This window comes from Epinephelus moara, chromosome 19, assembly GCF_006386435.1.
Source record: "Epinephelus moara isolate mb chromosome 19, YSFRI_EMoa_1.0, whole genome shotgun sequence".
NCBI lineage: Eukaryota > Metazoa > Chordata > Actinopteri > Perciformes > Serranidae > Epinephelus > Epinephelus moara.
In genome coordinates, this window is record NC_065524.1 from 19,535,515 (window position 1) to 19,557,317 (window position 21,803).

A 21,803-nucleotide genomic window follows, 5' to 3' on the forward strand; every position below is an offset into this window, starting at 1 on the left:
ATTTAGGCCTTTTTTTTTCTAAATTATTGGGGAAAATGTAAAAAAAAAAAAAAAAAAAAAAAAAAAGTTCCAGCCGACCTTACTGTATCCTTACGCACCCCGCAGTTTTACAGCCTTTACACGTCTCGTCAAGTTAACAATTCACAGGAAGCCTAATAAAATACATAAGTGCAACCTAGAGATAGCCCTGATGTCATCTTTTTGACTCTGTGTGGTTGCAACACACCGGGTCACCTCCTGGCTGTAACCCTCCTGCAGCCTGCAGGGCAATGGGCCAGTCTGCGTGTTCCTCCCACTATTTTCCACTGAGCGACAAGGCTGCACATTGTGCTCACACCGGCCAGCCAGCCAAGGTTACACAGTCGCTTTCTCTCCCCCGCCTCTCAAGGTACGCACACAGCTGCATCTCTTCATCTGCACTCCACATTTCGCTCATGGTGAGGCTTTCTGTATTATTATATTTTTTAAAGAAAGGGAAATGGTTGCAGCGCGCATGGCGTCTGAATTTACGCGATGAGTTTGGGTGATGCTGAAGCGGTGACCTCTACTGTTACTGTAGCCTGGATGCGATCGACAGGATGCGATCCGGTTTGTTTTTTAATTAATTCCTCTGTGGAAGTTTGAGTTATAAAATTAGAGGATGATGTAATGAGATAACCGCCGTCAACAGCTCAGCGTTCCCAGCTGAAGTGGACACCGGGCTGCTGTTTTATACCGTGGAGTACAGTCGGTGCGTAAAGTGCCGTTTATATTACACGTGTGACCCCGATGGAAAATTACTAGTCGGCCTATATAGTGCTAATAATGTGGTGCAAACAAGCGGCAGGACGCGGGTGTAGTGCCATAGTTAATTTGCCATGCATTCACAGTGCTGCATGAGGCTATAATACCTACTTTACAGACACAGACAGACCAACACTGCAGCATATATGTTAGCTACTTCTGCAGCTGTGACAGATAGTTGTCAAACTTCCTGGTGTTCCTCCCCGTCAAAACTTTTCCGTGTTGCCTTTCAGGAGTGGCTGTGATTTGTAGTTTTGCATGTCTGGATGATTATATGCACAAACTGTTGTTTCTGGAGAGCCATTCAAATATAAATACCATACATTGTAGTGTTATTTATCCTTGCCAATGTCTTATTATTGATCTCTGTTGAGCTGTGTATTACATGCATACACATTTAGGCAATTAAAGTAAGGTACCTGGCCACAGCAATGCAACATGCAGTATACACTAGATTTAGACTATCTATCTATCTATCTATCTATCTATCCACTAACTAGGGGTAAGCAATACACACAAAATCTTCTCTTAAAATCTTCTATTATTATATGTTGACTAATTTTATATCAGTATATCATATGGATACAGGAAAGTTTACTGTATAGATACATCATCTATCTATCTATCTATCTATCTATCTATCTATCTATCTATCTATCTATATAAATGCCAAAGGAAGAAAAGGATATGGGGCTAAAAAAGAGAAAATTATACATCTTAATAGTACATTTTCTCTCCAATTTTCTTATATAGGTTTTTGTTTTCCCTTTTTTATTTTACGTTACAAATCTGAGATCAAAACTTTGAATGTTAGCATTTCGATTTCAGCTTTTCTGTTTTCTATTTCAGGCGTTAAAACTCAAATTGCCATTTCACAATATCCAATTGTAATGTCAACATCCAGTTTACTTTTTCAGTACACCTTTTCATTTTAACATTCAATTACGGCCTGATTATTCTGGGTAGTGCAATATGATATTATTTATTTATTTCTCTTTGTAATTCTGGATAAACTCATCCTCAGTTCGCCTCAAATACAGGTACATCATCATCATGTAGTAATCCAAAATGACTGCTAATTTATTTGCAGTATCGGCCACAATACAGTCAGATAGTTTAAAGGGAGAGCCGCCTTGACTTTGCTACCTTCTATGATGACATTTTTATATTGTTGTTTATACAGTCATATCGCCCAACCCCAACTCTTACAGTATATTAGACTGATTGAATAAATCATTATCAGCTGCAGTGATGAAACCGCTTGTTCCGACCAAAGTCCAGATGATGCATTAGTGTTTCTCAAGCTCCTCCTTTGATTGTTTAGATATATTTTGCATCACTTCCAACACTTAGCTAGCAAAGACTCACTGACTGGCTGCTAACATGCTTTCCTGTTGTGGCTCATCATGCTCTGATTAAGGCCCTGCAGATTATCGTGTTTTGGTGCGGCCTAATGCATCTCTGATAATCAGAGCCCGGATATTAGTGCGCTGAGGTTGACCAGAATAAGCCATATTTGATTCCTGTAGACAAGTGATTATAGACAAATGCAGCTATCAGTAATGTGCTTGTTTGTTGCATGCAGAGCGGAAGTTTTGACTTTACATAGGCTCCCTGTGCATAAATTCCTTGGAAAGATGGTATACATGTTGTTTACAAGGGCGTTTTCTTGAAAATACTCTCATTACGCTGTACATGTTTACGTATGTTTCCTGTGTGGCATGTTGCAACTCACATGAATACGGCCATTCACAGGCTTTAAGTGAATACGCCTCTATAGGAATTAAAATAAATGCATTGGATGCATGTAAACAAAGTCACAGGGGTGTCCCCTCAGTTCTCTTAGTCATATTTCAATATCATATGACTTCATATAAGCGCTGTGAGCAGATTGAATTGAGATGCTTTAGCTAAATTTGATAGATGGACTCACGTTTCTGTCTGTTAATGTCCAAGGGTGTTCTGTTAGCCTGTAAAGCTGCTTTACCTTCACCTCAGATGTACACAAATCTGACTGGAGCCAAGCTATTGTAATCATCTGCAGGGTAAATTAGATTTGTTTATCATATTATAATAGGTTTTGTTCGGAGGTCTTTGTGTGAGGATAAAGGGTGATGACATGAAGGAGGCATTATGGAAGGAAGACATACAGTATATATAGTCTACCAGCAGTAGACGCAGGTGTGAAAACCAGTGGTGCAGCAGTCTTTGACGTAACTGGACTGGATTAAATGTATAGCTTGGACACACGTCAGTGGAAATAAAGAAATTCTGCGGCTGCGAGGACGCGTTTTGTGCAAAGCCTGAAGTGATACAGCAAACAGTATGAAGGCAGGATTGTGCAAATACATCTAGGGTGATACTGAATAAAGAGTGTGTGCCTGAGTTAACAGGTTTACAGTGTGAAAATCAGCTGCAGGGGTTTGCATTTGCTCAGCAATGTGAATGATGTCACAATTTTATATGAGATTTTTCTGTAAAGGGTGGTTGTTCCAGAGCTGTAAGGTGTTGTGTGCAAAAGCTACATCAATACTAGTACAAAGTATGATATAAAGGAGGGGTAGGAACTCGACTGTGTAACTTACATGTTTCCTGCAGTTTGACGATACATTAGAAGGGGGTGGACTTGAGAACAGACTCGCTAATAAAACTTCTTTGTATAAGAAAAAAGACCCAGCTGTGAATATCCAGACATTCATACAGCTGTCTGCTTTATATCACAGGGTTGATCTGACTGTCACAAGCAGAGCAGTGGAGTCTGATATTACATGGTAAATCACATATACTGTTTATGGAAAAAGTGCTTAACTCTTACAGAGATAAACTGCAATTTTCAACTGTCCCTGACAGATCCACGGGCAGCTGTTTGAATCCATAACCAAGGACAGACCGATCAAGCACCAACATAACTTGACAGCTAAGGCAAGAGAGCATGCACAAAGATTTAGAGGTGCGTTTTGTAAAAGTAAATTGTAGCAGCGCTGCCTGTGCCAGACAAGGTTATGCAATTATTAAAAACCTGGAGTACATTAGTGGTAATAAATCTACACATTTCATGACCTTCAACAATTTAAAAGCCAGAGAATCACTACACAAACGTCTGGTTATCGTCCGGACGCACCTGCCTGCTGGCTGCTTGTTTTACAGACACATTTGATCTGTTGTTTGAAACCACAGCGGTGTGGAAGATCAGTTATTGGGGTGTGAGATGTATTAGAGAGTGTGAGTGGGGAGGCTGGAGCACAAACAGACATTTACAACAGACACAATAGGGCTGGCCGGTATATCCATATTATATCTAAATTGTGACTGTGTTGTCTTAGACTTTGGATATTGTAAAATCGTACATGTGGTCTTGTCCTGATTTTAAAGGCTGCATTACAGCAAGGTGATGTAATTTTCTGAACTGACCAGACTGTTCTAGCTGTTTTATTGTCTGACTTTACCTACTTAGTCATTATATTCTCATTACTGATGATATTGTCAAAAATATTTCATTTTTTCCATATTGTCCAGCCCTAGACATGATGGATATGTATCAAAATGGACAAGTTTTATTTATGTATGTATTTTTTAATACTGCATAGAGTTAATCAGAATTTACAGAAGAATGTTGTCATGATCACTTCGCCCTCGAGCCCTCATTTAGCCAGATTAATTAAGCTTATCATACTTGAAGCTGCACTAATCAATACTTTTCTACAAAAAATGGGTAATGTAAAATATGTCACTCCTGGTGACAAACACAGACAGTCTGCAGTTCCCCAGAAGCTGAAAGAGCGTTTTAGTGTCTTTCACCTCATTGTTTTGGTTTTACAGCCTAAAACTTTTGTCACTCTCATCAGTGTTGCTAGCCGTTGTTTCCAACCCAAAAAAAGAGCTTTGAAAAACTCACTGTACGCTACCTGCTCAGCTCCACATGATGGACAAAGCTGGTAAATAGTGCAATTAGCAGATAAAGAGTCAGATATTCCCATCAAGAGTTGGTGGAGACCAAAACTGGGCTAAAAGAAGAATGAGTATTCGACTTAATAATGTTGTTCTGTGTTCGCCAGCAGCCCTGTCTCCTAGAAATTACATTCATGTACAACTAATTTGAAACAGTAGGTGTGCTTTGTGGGAAATGTAAAGCTGAGGGATTTATGTTTTCTATTAACATAATGAGGAACCATCTGTCAAGCTGCAAAAATGTTGATACTGAACATTACAGCAAAATGTTCACTGGAAACATATTTCAGTTGTGTTCAGCCATAATAAGCAATCATGATCTTTCCCTAACCTTAACCACAGTGCATTTGTTGCCTAAACCTAAGACATGAGTCAGCATCTGAACCCAAAGTTCTAGTGTCAAGGTCGTGCACTTTGTACACCCGCAATGTCCCCCAAACACCTCTTTACTAAGTTTATGCAAAAGATGAATGCAACGTTTTATTACCTGACAAAAAATGTGTCTAACAACATAATTCAGGCAGTGGCTACATTGCCACAACAACATAATTAAGAAAGCAGGTTAGTAACATACAAATGTCATTTATAGGAGACAGAGTTGCTGCTGGATGTATAAATAGGCAAGTGTTTGCTAATATTTTCACCATATCATCTTGAAAAGGTGCACAATATGTCAGTCATGTGTGCAAGGTTAATTTTTTTGTAGTTTCCCACCCTGAAATGGCCAGAGGAAAAAAAAACAGTAGTCATGCTGCTTGAAATTATTGTTCTTTCTGTTTCCAGGTGACAAATGGAGACCTTCAATCATAAACTAAACACATACTTAGAGTCATGGATGGGCCCCAGGGGTAAGTCAAGTTGTCTTAGTTGCTGATGTAAAATCTGTTGTCGTCTCTGATGTGTGTGTCTACCAACATGTTGCACATGCTGTAAAAGCTCTGCAGAGTATTACAGTTAACAGAATAACAGAAGGTAGCAGTTGAAATAACCATTACCTAAAGCCTTTGACCCAAGTCGTTCATTACATGCTGTACACATTGCCTGAACTTGCATAAGAAGCCAGCTGGGGTTTTTCACCTTCTTGCTACTAACCTTTCTAGGTGTTAAGCAAACATTCCTTAGCGTGCACCACCGCTGCTTTTCACTTCTCAAGTTCATGTGCTGTTACCAGTGAGGCCACCTTATCGGAGGTGAAAACCGAACTCTTTATCTCCATATTTCAGATCAGAGGGTGCGGGGATGGCTGCTGCTCGACAACTACCCACCAACCTTTGCACTCACAGTCATGTACCTTCTAATCGTGTGGATGGGGCCCAAGTACATGAAACACAGACAGCCGTACTCCTGCAGAGGCCTCCTGGTGCTCTACAATCTGGGCCTCACACTCTTGTCCTTCTACATGTTCTATGAGGTAAACAGGCTGCGCCGCACTGAGACGTGTTGAAGTAGGCTAACGCAATCACTGCAATGTCACACATGCAGATTATAAAGGGCAAAAAAAAGGACCTGAACCTGAGCCACATCCTCACTAAAAACTCTAGTGTCCAACTATGACCAATTAAAGGAATACTTTAAAGGGACAGTTTGTCCCCAAATGAAAAAAAGTATAGTCTTCCTCTTACCTGTAGTGCTGTTTATTAATCTAGATTGTTTTAGTTTGAGCTGCCAAGTGTTGGAGATAACAGCCATAGAGATGTCTGCCTTCTATCGAATATAATGGCACTACTAGATGGCACTCAATTTGTGGTGCTCAAAGCGCCAAAAAAATACATTTGAAAAACTCAACAGCAATGTCTCTTTCCAGAAACCATGGCTTGGTTACTCAAGAAAATCCACAAACCTTGTTGTGAGCAGTTTCATGTAGGAACTATTTTCTTCCCACTGAACTCCACCTACAAACTGTATCATCGCACAGAGGGCAGCATGCATTTTGGAAATTACACTTATTTACTTTCTTGCCAGAGTTAGAGGACAAGATTGATACCACTCTCATATGTGTACATTAAATTTAAAACTATAGCCATTAGCTGATTAGCTTAGCATAGCATTAAGACTGGAGGCAGGGGCAAACAGCTAGCTTAGCTCTGTCCAAAGGTAACAAAATATTTCTACCAGCACCCCTAAAGCTCACGAACACCCTTTTTATTTCTGGTGTGTGACGTTTGATGTCACAGCCAGCTGGAAAACAAGGGTAGTAAACATTAGAAAGCGGCACGGAGGCCAGTGAAAATGTAACGGTGGTTACTTCTTTTTTATATCTGTTACTTATTTCACTTTCTCTCTCAGTCTCGGGGCCAACTAAATTTTGAACCATGCTTGAGCACTGCTTGAATGGATACGAATGGTACTTTGTGGCAACCCGTCATTGCATCATGCAGGCAAAGGGCTAAAAATAACGTGTCCACATCAGAGCCGGTAAATATCTGTGACTACCACACAGCCAATTGTAACCTTTCCCCTGTAAATACAAATGACAGATCTTAGTGGGTGTTAAAGGGATTTTTGTCCAGTAGGAAAGGGCCTTAAATAAAGGGACACTTTGCTGCTTTTAAACTAGATTTGTACCAACAAGGTAGAAAGTATGTGTAAATGAACTATGGTGAACTTCATTTTACCAGTGGCCAGATTTCCCTGCTCCTCTCTCATCTCCATTGGATGATGTGAAACATTCAGTGGATTTTTGCTGTCTCTGGGGCTGCTGCTACAGATTGTACCAATGCATTTTTGTATGCCTGCCACCATGGACACAAAGAGTATAGAAGTGGACTCAGACCAAACTTTAATCGGTGAACTAGGCCATATGATCAAATGTAAACCAAGATTCTGTTACTGCGTTGCCTATTTCTCACATAAAATGTTTTCAGAAACATACTTTAGCTTACCCTTTCACTGTAATCCCAGATTGTTTGTTACCAGCCGGCTGCCATATTGTTTCCTCTGTCAAACTAGACAAGCTCCTAGTACGTCACCCACCAATGAAACTGTTTATTGGTCTGGTGCGGCGCAGTGCATTCTGGTAGTTGTAGGTTTTCTACCTCTTGAGCAAAAGCTAATGCCACAGCCATTTTACTCTGTTTTCTGTGGTCATGTAGCACCAATTTTAAAAGTATTTGGGTACTTCTGCTGCATAGACAGCTTAGTTTTATGAAGAGACCATCTTTCCTGCAATGAAATACTTCTTTAACAATCGTTCAATCAGGAGAGTCTTGTTCTGAGAGAAAAGAATATTTATTTACCCCATCATGATGTCATCTATTCCAGGAGGGTGGTAAAGACGTAGTAGATTAGGATCCCCCGCCTCTATGGAGTCTAGATGCTGGTGGTGGTAATGGTGGTGATGAGATGAGATGAGGAGGGAGCTGAGGATCTGGATGTTAAGAGGACTGGGCTTTGATAAGTTTGTCCTGGGCTCTGGATAAGGTGACTGGAGGTGAATGGGGTGGAGGAGGGTGCAATGATTCCACCTAAAATGAGAGCTGTCAGTAGCAGAGAGGGGAACAGATTCAAAGTTTGGCAGCAGCGATATGAATGGCTGAAGGAGATCGTGGCAAAGTTTGATTGGCTAACCAGGAGAGGAAACACCCATAGTCAGCTGATTGGTGGAAGTGGTGGGAGTGGGATAAAGAGAAAATTGTGAATGGAGAAAGCATGAAGAAAGTCTACCTGATTGAACTTACGCTGAGCTTTATATCTTGTTATACAACTATACACCATGTTTTCTTGCCAAGCTAACATAGCTGTAGATTTATATATGTGAGAAGATACCTTTCTCATATCTTTCGTAACTTTCAGCCAAAATGTTGAACTGTTTCTTCAACACTTGACTCTGATCAGACTCGGGCCTGTTGGCATCTCTCACTGAAAGCTTCCATTACAGACAATGCTATCAGGGAGTGAGAGGGACGCAGCTGGACGCTGACAGGCTCATTGTTTCAGCCATCAAATCCCTCATACGCCTTGGCAGACATCAGCACAGCCCCCTATTGTTTTCTGGAAAACTGCTTTTGATAAACAGCTGACAAAATATCTGAAATTGATAGATTCACTGATGTAAACAAACGTGGATTATTGTGCAAGGCGTCACTGTCTGAGCTGAATATGCAAGTTTAGGTTGTTGCAATAGTAGCCAGACTTTACTTATCACAGTGAACACGTCTGTCACTTTGTGTACCTGTGAACACGAGGAGCTCAGAACCAGACTAAGCGGTTTTGTGTACGTGTAAGTCTAAAGTGTATGTACTCTCTTCCCCATCCAGCTGGCAGAACAAGCTTCTTGTCTCTCTGTCTGCATTGCGTAAGGCCCCAGCAGACTGTTGGCTGTGTGATTCATTAAACCCTGTACTCTGACAATGCCCCGGCCGTGGGGTGAACTTTTGGCAGTCCAAAATCAATGCCACCTGATGTGAATCAAAGTACAGGGCAGTTTTGTTCCTGTCAACTTTCCAGGGCGCAGGGTTCGTCCCATAATGATTGTGATTAAATGTGATTGTGATTAATTTTGTTTATTTATAGGCTGACTAATGCTGCTGTAGGCTTGAAGAAAGGATCAGGGCAATATATCAACCTAGAGGGTGGCGAATGTCTGTGTGCTCATGATAATAATACTTCATTCTGTAGCTGGTTTTTAACTGGTGGCAGTTTCTTGGCTCTGAGGTTAGTTAGTGAAGCCTTTTACAGCAGCAGACAAAGACAGTGCATCTGTATTGATTTGATGAATCAGCATTAAGCCAAGCCATCTACTTACATTTGAATAATTATTATTTAAAGGGGCATAACACTGATTTTACACACACAAATTAGTTTACTTGTCACAGGAAGTACTTCTCAGCTTACAGTCTGTGTTACAATCTGGAGTTCAAGCAGGGACAGTCTAACTATGGATGCTAATATCCATGTTTTTAATTAATATAATTGCTTGTCCTAAATACATGTCTCACTGGCATGGTGTGTGATGTAATGTCTGTCTACTTTGCTGCATGTTGTAATTGTGAACAGACTGCAGATAAAAATTAGCTTCAGGCTAACTAAGGTACATGTTTCCCAACAAATAAATGGAATACGTAATTGAGTTGCCTTATTGAGAGTGTGGGATCAATTTTAGCAATCATTTTAAAATCTGTCTCTCTGCTGAAGAGAGGTGTCTTGCCCAAAACGTCTGTGTGGCAATATTAGAAATTCAAATTGGAGTGCTGTCCTGATCTTTATTTTAAAATCTGTCTCTCAATTTCCAAAACATTATGGATAAATCATTGAAGTGCCACTTTAATATAGAAAAGTGTAGGGAACATTTGTAGTCACTGCACAGTTATGCAAAGTTAGACTAGTATTTCAAATAGAAATTCCTGTATTTGCACTTTTCTTAGTCCACCTGTCTGTAAAATGTTTGAATAACTAGATTAATTAGCTTCCAGTATGCTCTGTGATAACATAAAAATGACATGAGGACCATTAATTATCATATAATGCACTATATTTTTGTTACAGGGTGAGCTCAACATGTTTTTACCTCACCCACAAAATGATTATTTAGCTATCAGTTACTCACCCTGTGTTGTGTTGAATTTATAAAGAAAATGCATGTTTTTCTTGCATGGTGAACGAAGAATCCAAAAAAGGAGAAAAGTATTGATATACTGGTGTAAAGGGGGTCCACGTTTATTTTAAAAACATCCTTTTACGAACTCTTACACAACTCGTGCAGTGTAATCCAAGTCTCATGCATCCAGTCGAATGCCCAGTGCCTCCCAAACACGTGCATTTTTACGAAAACCTTATATTTAAAACACTCCCACATAAATAGTCCCACGCCTGGGCCAGCATGTGCTTTTAAACTTTGCTCGATGGAATGTAAGAGTTGTGTGAGAGAGTTTGTAAAAGGATTTTTGGATCTAGTTTTGCTGTTAATAAACGCAGCCCCTTTTACTCATCAAGAATTTTCAGTTTTTGGATTCTTCGTTCACCATGGAGGCTTGCAAGAAAGTCAAAGTTTTCCTCACAAATTCAGTGTAACAGGGGTGAGTGTTTGATATTCAAATGGTCATTCTGTGAGTGAAGTATTCCTTTAAGCTGTAATTAATTCAAAGTGTTGTTGTGTTACTGAAACATACTGCATGAATTGATGTTTAATGGTCCCCAGGTCATTTTATAGCATGATGTTATCACAGAGTGTATTGGAAGCTAATTTATCTGGGTCGGTCACCACAACCTGAAACAGATATGGGACCAAATGTGGTATCTGACTTGCAATATGTCTTTGCATTTGTTTGTATGTATCACATGTAGGGAAGGGAAAGTCACATTTCAAAAGTTAGTTTTTACATGTGCACTGCAGGGCCTGTGTGTGCTACATATTCAGGGAGTTAATCAAGTATGTCTTTTTTCTCTCAGCTTGTTACCGCCGTGTGGCACGGTGGCTACAACTTCTACTGCCAGGACACTCACAGTGCACAGGAAGTGGATAATAAGGTGAGTCTGATTTATACTGTGCAGCCTTTTTATGTTCATTACTGGGGATTTCATTTTCATTTGGCCACAGGTTTGATGTCATTTAAGGCTATTACAAAGTATATTATTTCCTGCTGTTTATTTATATTGTAAACCATATGTAAGGCCTGAGGGTACAAACACCAACTACTGTAGTACAGCTATAATAGATATAACAGTAGGCACAATGTGTGTTTTTTCTTTGCTCTGATTTCTATTGGTGAGTACCTTTAAATCCCAGCGGATAAGCTGCAGAGACAGGGAGTCAATTTAATCTGACTCGTGTCATCATGATGACTCTCTTCAGTTGCCCCACTGAGCTCTGCGGTCGAGGTGAAAACAAGGTTCCCGGTGAAATGTGCATGGCGTTGCAGTTCTGCTGTGATTAAATAAAACATTTTATTACTGTGTCACTGCTACTGATAGTTAAATTGCTTTATGATTCATCCCGAACTTTCAAGGGCCTTCGGGACAGATGTGCGCTTAATCACCTTGTATGATAAACAGAATGTGCTGGAATTTCAAGGAACTTTTGCACTGTATTTTTTTCTGATTTGCCGTCTCTGTCTTCTCTTTGTTGTTTATCTTTAACCTTTTTTTTTTTTTTGCTGCCTCTCCTCTCAGATCATAAATGTCCTGTGGTGGTACTACTTCTCCAAGCTCATCGAGTTCATGGACACCTTCTTCTTCATACTACGAAAGAATAACCACCAGATCACGTTTCTTCACATCTACCACCACGCTAGCATGCTGAATATCTGGTGGTTCGTTATGAACTGGGTACCCTGCGGCCACTGTGAGTGTTTTAACACAACTTCGCCCTCCAGTGACTCAGATCACTCCAGTAACCACATTTACCATTTGGCCCCAAAGCCAGCTAAATAATTCAAGTGCTCTAATGTTAAACCCATTAGCCCTGAAAACAGCCAGTTTCCCCCACAAAGCCTTAAAGGACACTAAGTGACACTTATTGACCTGAACGCTGCCGCTCTGTGGAACATACTTTTTGTTGCTTTTCTATTTAAGCTGTGCAGAAAACAGCACGGCAGCCTGCGAGTCGTCTGTTTTCTTACACTGGAAATCTCCCTGTTAATGTGTCTTCTACTATTGATTTAGATTTAATTAGACATTTCTGATCCATAAACACATTTCATCTGTCATCAGAGGCTCACTATATTATTTCTGTATTACTATACTGTCAATGGATTCTATTGATTTTACATAAACTTTGCAGTAACGGCTCCAAACAGAGCAGGCTAATGAAAAGTAATTCCCTATAAGGTCATTGCACTCCTCAATGCCTGTCAGTTATTGCTCAAGGTAGATGAATAACCTCTCGTGTCTCCCATCTGTGTTTCTTCAGCATACTTTGGCGCCTCCCTAAACAGCTTCGTCCACGTCGTTATGTATTCTTACTACGGCCTGTCAGCCATCCCAGCCATCCGGCCGTACCTTTGGTGGAAGAAGTACATCACACAGTTTCAGCTGGTGAGTTCGTCCTGTAGTTTCCTCTCTGGTGGTGGAAGAAGTGTTCAGATCTTCTACTTAGGTAAAAGTACCAATAATAGATAATAAATAATAAAAGTATTGCCTGCAAAATGTATTTAAAGTATCAAAAATGAAGGTATTCATTATGCAGAAAAGGCTGATTCAAAACAGGGTTACAAAGTCTTTGCAAGGCAACGAAATAAAACAGACAAATGATAGCTTTTAAAGGAAACCAGATAAAAACCTTTTGGTGTATAAAACCATGAAAACAAAAGACAGTTCAAAGGAACTTAAATCTTAAGTCAAATCAGGAAAGGCTCTCTGATAAAAGTAGGTTTAAAGAGGCGACTTAAAAGGGATCACCGACTCGACCGACCAAGACCATTTTCTTTGGCAGATCGTCCCAGAGCCTCGGGGCCCTTTCAGTCAGGCCTCTGGAAACAGACAAAGACCTCTGCCCGAGGATCTCAGAGTACGTACCGGTGTGTACGGTTCTAAGAGATCAGAGATATAGCTGGGAGAGAGGCCATGAAGAGCCTTAAATGTAATCAGTCTTAAAAATCTATTGTAAAAGATACTGAGAGTCAGTGGAAAGAGGCTAAAACTGGAGTCATGTGATCATGTCTCTCGGGTCTGGTTTAAAGCCCTGCAGCTGAATTTGGATTCTGATTCTGATATATACTGGTATTGATAGTAATTGTAATATTCAAAAAGGAAAAACTGATATAGTTTTAGAAATGAACATATGATAATATTGTGAAAATAATCCAGCGCCTCTGAAAGAATTTCTTTCCGTTCTCACTTTGTCTCCCTCCCCCAACACCATCTGGTTGCCTTGTCACTATCCATTAAGTGTAATTGCTCTTTTTGTTCGATTCTGTACAGTTATGGTTACAGACTCTCACTCTGCCTCCCTACACTTGTATTTTGTTTGTAATTCATTTGCCAAGGACGACAAAACCCACAGTGAACAAAGTTGAAGATGGCCACGATAATCATGTAGTGAAATCTGTTATCGTGCCCGCTCAAGAATGTTATATTGTAGGATTATTGTTAATTTTTTACAGTTGTAGATGGTTGAGGTGGAGTAAAAACTATCCAATATACTGTTGCACAGTTAATCTGAAAAACCCCCAATAATATGAAGACTATTCTGGATATATATGTCACACAAATCTTATTAACTTAAAAGAAGTGAAAAGAAGTCAGTCAGTGCAGGAAAAATACTGAATTAAACCAGTTTTCAATCAGTTTGTTTAAAAAAAATGCTCTTAAAAGGAGAGTCTGTAGTGCTGAAACGAGAAAGATTGAAGGAGGTTTCTGCATAAGGTTTATGAAAAATGAAACTGTTTTAGAAAATACCTGAAACTGAATTGAAAGTAGGTTTAAATATTCTTAACATACGGTCAGATCTTTTCACTTAATCAACTAGCAGACTAGGGTGACTTTACAAAAAGGAGATTTGTGCACTAACAATGGATTTTAAAATACAGATAATGTCTTTTGCCAAAAAAAAAATGAAACATTGAAAGCAACTAGTAACTACAGCTGGGAAATAAATGTAGTTGAGTAAAAGTACAATATTTGCCTTGGAAAAACTATACTGAAGTACAGTACTTGAGTTAAGTAATTTCACCACTGTTTCTTACTGTATTTAACCATTAAGAAAAAGGTGAATTAAAATTTATTTTCAGTCTCTAGCCTCTGGTTTGTATGTGATAACTGTCATATTCACTTCACACTGTTGAGCTGATGTTGCTGTTTAGATACCCGAAGTGTTCTTGGACTATTTTCTGCAGCACCCTGTTTAGCATTAATACAGTGCTGACGTTTTCACCGTCCATTAAAAGATATTTTAGGCTCTGGATCAATATGGAGTTTCTATAGGCTCTCTGTGTCACCTTCTCACTCCTGTGTGTGTCTGCATGTGCGTGTCATGTTTCATCCACAGATCCAGTTCTTTCTAACCATGTCGCAGACGATGTGCGCGGTCATATGGCCCTGCGGCTTCCCCAAGGGATGGCTGTACTTCCAAATAAGTTACATGGTCACACTCATCTTCCTCTTCTCAAACTTCTACGTTCAGGTCAGTTGATTTTAACATTTTAATTGGATAATAAATTTGTACTATTGATAGGTCTGGTGGTGTTTTGTTATTGTCAGCAAATGCTATGAAAAGACAAAAAACTAACAAGAAATTGTTCCCACTAACAAGTAGTAGGAGTAGTGTCTGTGTATCTAAAGCTTTGGTACCTTATTCCATTGTTGTACAAAAATATTTAAATCCATAAATGTTCCTTTATTCCGATGAACACTGGCACTGTAGTTTATTTTGAGTAGATCTCAAATACACCTTCCTGCTGCTGTAAATACTCAGCAGACCAGAGGTTCTCAATCTTTTCTCAGCCGAGGATCCCTGACAAGATCGAAAATATACCAGGGACCCCCTAATGTCCTTTAAAATAAGTTGACATTGACAACAGAAAGAAATATTTGATGGATTTGTTGGATAAGAATGTAATCTATGAGCTATTTTAGATTTAAAATAAGAATATTATGCATTTAACTATGAAGCTAAATGTGTTTTATATCATGTTTATCTGATGAATCTTAAAACATGGTCTTCATGGACCCCCTGGCAGAGTGTCACAGACTCCTGGGCGTCCCTTGACCCCAGAATCACTGCACTAGAGCACCAGATGTGTATTAATCCACAGCTGAAAGTAGTCCCCAACAAATGCATTATTCACTCCTGTTCGAGTAACGTTTGCTGAAAGCTACAGTGCCCAGCTGCTTTAAGAAAATTACTAAGACTTTTTTTAAAAATTAAACTTTATATTTGTGACCCATTTTTAAAGATATACATCATCAGTCAGAAACCGACAGGCTTGGAGCTAGTTTAGCTAGCCATTTTTATTCATTGTATTATAAATAAAATTGTACATTTTAGTTTTTACATGGATAAAACACAATGCTGTGCTCGGTGAGCCAGTTCTGTTGCTGTTAGCAGGGAATTGAGTAACATTGGTGTTTGTTAAATAATATGTTTGATAGTCAATTGGTTAATTTTTAACGTGGGGATGAAATGAATGTGAAACTTTGTCCATTCTTAAATCAAACCTCTGTTTTCTCCGTCTACTATCCACTTTTTAGAGCACGCCATGTGAAATTACTTTTCTCTGACTCTTATTTCCATGTGCGTGTACCTCACTGACTTAAGTCACAAAGCTTATCAGAATGCACAGATCTGAATGGCTGAGTAGCATCACGTGAAACGATTTAATGCATACAACTGGTCTGTGAGTTTCCTGGTCGCTAAACAAGTGCTACAAATGTTGTGCCGGTTAAATAGTCTATGTTGTTTATAGCCTGTCAAATACAAGAGTTTTAAGGCCATTATGTTTTTAAAAATCTTATGATATTGGCCAAAGTATTTTTTTTCAGTAACATCAATAAAAGCTTTTGATAAGGGGCCCTTAAATTTGTGTTTTTAAAGAACTGTGACCAAGCTCTGTGCTGATCAGGACATTACATCAAACATACTACCTTACAGTACAAACTTTAGTTATTACTTTTAATTTGAAGCCTTATTTAATTTTCAGCAATAACATGATGTGTAATAACTCTGCCTCTCTTTCAAGACTTACAAGAAGCACAGTGGCTCTCTAAAGAAGGAGCACCAGAACGGCTCTCCTGCATCTACAAATGGACATGCAAATGGGACGCCGTCAATGGACCGCACCGCACACAAGAAGCTGAGGGTGGATTGACATTTGAGAAACCGCCACCCAATTCTCACTGTAGCGTGTTAGCTAATGCTGCTAGGAGGTTTAAGTATCTTCTTATCTAGAATAGTTTAGCGCTCACATGAGATGAAATAAGCCATAGCCACATATATCCAGAGACTTTCCATGTTTTTGCACACGTTCCTACTCATGGTATTTAATTATTAAATGAATATAGGAGAGTATTGTAGTATGGTTGCACAATATTGCCTCCCCCAACCCTCTAGAGGAAATTCACTCCAAAGTAAAAAAAAAAATCTCTTTCTTGCTACCAGCAAACAAACACACACTTTGACTCATCCAGTGATGCTTTACACACAGAAGGTCTAAAGATGAAAGCTGCAGTGAGTGTGTTGGCAGCTGAAGGTTTCATCACCCTCGATGACATTTCTGTTTCGGTGACCTAAGGGACAATTAAAGTACCGTGGCACTTATGGTCCTTAATGTGTAACTAGCGCATGTTGTGTCTAGCTTTATCTCACTCCTGCCTGTGCTGTTGCATAATCCTTAAATTTGCCAAGTCCTGTAATGCGTTTTTTATTGACAGGTTGCGACAGCTGATGTTTTGCTGTATATTTGCAGAGCAGGGTTTCCAATTTGGAATATTTAGCCATCCAACCAAAGCATAACCAAAGCATAGTGTACCAGGATTCATATTTAAACCTGTTTTAAGACACAATGTCAGAGGGCAGTGGTGTTTTATGAGCACAATACAAACTCTACTTAACATCCCCCATGTTATAGAAATCTGTCTCCTCTCACACTGTGCTATAATATCTACCGTAGCTTAATCCAGTAAATGCAATTAGAACTTAAATTCATTTAAATGCATTAAAAAAGGCGATGACCATTAGGTCTGCAGTATAGCTGCTTATTGGTAAATATTTAGATATCAGGTGAATACTATCATACTGTATGATTCAGTGCTAAGTATTTAAACATGTAATATTCAGATAAACTTTACTATGTAGTTGAGAATTAAAGATCATTATTGACCTGAAAACAGCACTTAATCTCACCACAAGGTCCATTTAGTAGATGCTCTAGAGATTTGTATTTGTCACATGATCTTCCTCAACACATAGGCTTTGCCAAGTTGTCGTGTAAAGTCCCTAAAGTGAAACATCTACAGTGGACTACAACTGTATAAACCTTATCTCCTGAAAAAGATCATGGCTGCATCCGAAATTCCACACTTACGTGCTAGTTAGTATGTTAAAACAGTATGTGAGATTTTTCAGTATGTCCAAAACCTTAGTTTGAAACCAATAGTGGCCTACATGACTTGCATACTGTTTCCAGCTAAATATTATAGTATGCAAACACTGGACACCATACTGGCATAAATATCCCAAAATGCAATGCGGTAGTGACGACCGCGCACTTAACAGACGTTGACAGACAGCATATGTATAAGATTTCACTTTGCTAGGCACAAAATGTTAACTTAGTGAAGAAGAAGAAAAGCTCATGATGTTTGTTAGCTTGTTGTCAGTTATTGCAGGTGTCAGTAGAGCTGATGTTGGCACGTGTTACCATGGTTACACATCTCCGTCTGTCGGGGAGGCTCTCAGGAAGTGACGTGGTAATTACAGCTCTGTGCATCTGAAAAGATACTACTGTGTAAACATAGTAAACATATTGGATATGTAATAAATAGTGTATAATTTTGGACGCAGCCCATGTCATGTGGTCAAAAGCTCCAGAACAGCTACTAAATTTACCTTGTGATATAATTGTTTTGTCAAATAATACATAGGGTTTTTTAGTCTTTGCATTATTAGGGTGCCTTCTGGACCAGTTGTTTCTAATGTAGCATTTTTCATCTTCTCAGTGTGCTATCACCAGATTCATGTTGGTCAATTTCAGACTGATATGTGTCAAACTTCCTGTTCAAATCCTGTGCCTGACTCTTTACGTTTCTGTTTTTGAAAATATCAAATGTCCTGAACAATTAACAATTAACACATACTTAATGCAACAGTGATTTTTATCCTATTAAAGGAATAGTGGGAGACGGGCTTGTATGCTTTCTTGCTGATGAGATGAGATGAGAAGATCAACCACTTTCATGTCTGCATGAAATTAAGCTTCAGCCAGCAGCTGGTGAACCATGTAATCCCACCTCATTAAGTACCGCCACTTTGTCAGTAGACGTAAACAGCAAAATATGACGTGCTAGGTGCCCTCCTGCGTCAGTTTTGGACATTCTGGGAAGGCGTTTCTGCTCGTTACACACGTGCAGTCTTTTTCAAAATAAACTTGCACCGTACCGCTAACACCTCGGTTCAACATTTACTTCCTTAAATTTAGGCAACAAAAGCATGTGGTTAGGTTCGGGGAAAAAAGACATAATGGTTTGGCTTAAAATCAGTACGGTTGTTACTGACATAATGTAACGTCATGTCATCACATGGCGGTGTTTGATGAGTTGGGAATGAGAACAGGCTGGGTGAACTTAATTAAGCATGAGAACTGGAAACAAACAGCCAGCATGGCTCTGTCCAAAGGCAACAAAATCTGCTAACCATACCTCTAAAGCTAACTTTAGATTTTGTTAGCATTTGGACAGAACCAGGCAAGCTGTTTCCCCTCGTTTCCTGTCTTTATGCAAAGCCAAGCTAAACTAACTGGCTGTATGAGTGGTGTCAGTCCTCCCATTTAGTTCTTTCTTAAGCAAGAAAGCAAACAAGCATATTTCCCTTTCCCCTCTTTTATTTTAGAGTGAAAACAAAAGTCATGACATGAGCATGAATTGTTTGTTTTTTGGTGGAGAAAGAGGGCTAGTAATTCAACTATTTATTCCTTTGTGCTCCTTTTGTTTATGTTATTGTACTTTAACCTAAACCATTGCCAAGGGCCTACACAGAACATGCTGGTATTGCAAACAAAGTTACAAGGATGTTTGAATTATGAACTCTGTAAATCTGATACCCTCGCAGCTAAGCACAGCTGCGCCGCTCTACCATGCTGAATCAGTTTAATGAGGTACTGTATGGCCTTAACCACTCAATGAGCATGTTGCTCAAATGTATAGGTGACCTAGATTCATGTTCACTGCATCAGAAATGATTGTTAAATTCTAAATAATACATGCAATGGCCACATTGTGTCTGCATGATGGATCTGCAGATGTCTACCAAAAACAGAAAACCTGTTTAACATGCATGAGCCATATCTACTTAGAAATTGAATTACGTCTAGTTTCATCCAGCTCCATGCCATCCCTGTTACAGTTCCTCCTTTGTACAAGGTCACAGCGCTGAAGGTAACAGGGTTTATAGGCCTGTTTAAGGGCTGGATTAGCATTAGATTGGTAAAGGCCAAGGAAGCATGTATGTAATTACATACATTTTATAGACTGTTAAAATAAATATATATATTTTCTGAAATTGGGGGTAAATCTGGGTTAACATGTTGTGACTCATGCTTTACTCACTCATTAAAAACAAACTGAGATTGTAAACCTACTTGTTTTCCTTCCTTGAAAATGATGTAAATGCTATAATGTAGCTTGAAGATTAACAATATCTACACAGTGACAGATTTAAGAGTTCATTGAGCCTTAAAATTATGTTTGTATTTTAGTTCTACTTATTTACTGGTTTGTGTAAACATTTACTAGTCATGCTAGCTGCTCGTTCGATGGTAATGTTGGTTTGTCAGTCAGTTTATTGCTAATTAGCAAATGTTAGCATGCTAACATGCTATACTAAGGTGATAAACACAGTATATTATACCTGCTAATCATGAGCATGTTAGCATTGTCATTGTGAGTATGTTAGTATGCTAACACAGTAAACTAAGGTGACTAACATGGTAAACAGTATACGTGCAAATCATGAGCATATAAGCATTGTCATTTTGAGGGGAGCGTATCTATGTTTCCCGGGTTCTATGTTTCCCGGGTTCTATGTTCCCCACTTAACCCTGCAAAAAAGGTTCTATGTTTCCCGGGTTCTATATTCCCCGCTCAACCAAGCGGGAAACATAGAACCCTTTTTGGTTGAGCGGGGAACATAGAACCTGGGAAACACACTTTTTGGGTGGTAAGTGGGGAACATAGAACCTGGGAAACATAGAACCCAGGAAACAAAGGGATGACCCTATTTTGAGCGTGTTAGCATGCTTACACTAAGGTGATTAACATGGTCAAAAAATATATATATATATGTGCTAATCATGAGCATATAAGCATTCAGTATGAGTGCCTTAGCATGCTAACATACTAAACTAAGGTGACTAACATGGTAAACATACCTGCTAATCACCTAGACAGTAAAGATAATGCTAATCATGACCATGTTAACATTGTCATTGTGAGCATGTTAGCATGCTAACACACTTAACCAGGGGGATTAACATGGTAAACATTATACCTACTAATCGCATAGACTGTAAAAGTAATGCTAATCATTAGTATGTTGGCATTGTCACTGTGAGCGCATTAGCATGCTAACACACTAAACTACAGTGATTAACATGGTAAATTTAAAACCTGCTAGTCACATAGACTGCTAATGTTAGCATCAAGGTCAAAGCACAGGGCTGTAATTCCTCTTTTGAATTTTAATGAATAATAACAAACTAGCTAATAAAGAAGACATAACTGCAGTTGTGCTTAGCATAGCAAAGTAATATAGACTAGCTTAGAGAAGCTTTTGAAATTAAACTATCAACAAAACTTTTACAAAAAATGTTTAAGATTTGAGAGGTAGGAAGACTCTTAAGTTAATAAAGTGATAAATCGTTACCTCATTTGCAAAATTTGTTTAAAACATCATTGTGTGTATTACTATATAACTTATTTACATAATAGTAAAACTATGCTGTGTGTTGTGGGTATGGGTTAGTAAAATCCATTCCTACTTTGGTTATATTCTCAGGTGATGATATGTCTTAATAAATATTGAGAGTTCAAATAGTAAAGTAAGATTGTTTATTCTTTTTTTTCTTTCTTTTTTTTTCCAAATGTCGTCAGCAATAAACAAATCATACACAGTATAGGGGCTTCTGTGGAGGAAAAAGTAAGAAGAGGACAAATACTTTCCAAATTTAATAATGTTGGATTTTCAGACATTTGATCAAGCCTGTATTAAATATTAATAATTCATATAGATAGCATTTCCTATGTTGATATGTCAGTATTGTTACATTGCTGGTTTGGTTTGTTGCTACCAGTCTTTGTAAACAACCATCTTTCACTGATGGTGGAAATGCTTTTCTTGAGCTTCTAGTCTACAGCAGATCAAATTGGCAAATTGGCAGGCAAGACTCTGGCATACTGTTTTATTATAATATCAGTGATTCAAACAA

General features: G+C 38.9%; 1 protein-coding gene across 3 annotated transcripts; it reads left to right on the forward strand.

Annotated features, from left to right (window-relative positions):
- Positions 1 to 294: 294 nt before the first annotated feature.
- Positions 295 to 21,506, forward strand: elovl5 (ELOVL fatty acid elongase 5). Of its 3 annotated transcripts, XM_050070574.1 has the most exons (10): positions 319 to 388; positions 3,507 to 3,554; positions 3,634 to 3,733; positions 5,515 to 5,579; positions 5,955 to 6,142; positions 11,119 to 11,196; positions 11,839 to 12,010; positions 12,578 to 12,702; positions 14,654 to 14,788; positions 16,344 to 21,506. In XM_050070574.1, the coding sequence occupies exons 4-10, from the start codon at positions 5,522 to 5,524 to the stop codon at positions 16,470 to 16,472; spliced, it is 885 nt and encodes a 294-aa protein (XP_049926531.1). In that variant the 5' UTR covers positions 319 to 388; positions 3,507 to 3,554; positions 3,634 to 3,733; positions 5,515 to 5,521; the 3' UTR covers positions 16,473 to 21,506. The 3 variants fall into 3 exon arrangements, with proteins under 3 accessions (XP_049926529.1, XP_049926530.1, XP_049926531.1); XM_050070572.1 differs by lacking the exons at positions 3,507 to 3,554; positions 3,634 to 3,733 and having other exon boundaries at positions 295 to 388; XM_050070573.1 differs by lacking the exons at positions 3,507 to 3,554; positions 3,634 to 3,733 and having other exon boundaries at positions 296 to 437.
- The last annotated feature ends 297 nt before the right edge of the window (positions 21,507 to 21,803 follow it).

Bases quoted from the DNA above. Each gene is read 5' to 3' on its own strand.
- elovl5 (XM_050070572.1), top strand. From the start codon at position 5,522: ATGGAGACCTTCAATCATAAACTAAACACATACTTAGAGTCATGGATG. The intron at 12,011-12,577 runs GTGAGTGTTTTA...GTGTTTCTTCAG, and splicing joins CTGGGTACCCTGCGGCCACT to CATACTTTGGCGCCTCCCTA. The intron at 14,789-16,343 runs GTCAGTTGATTT...CTCTCTTTCAAG, and splicing joins TCTCAAACTTCTACGTTCAG to ACTTACAAGAAGCACAGTGG.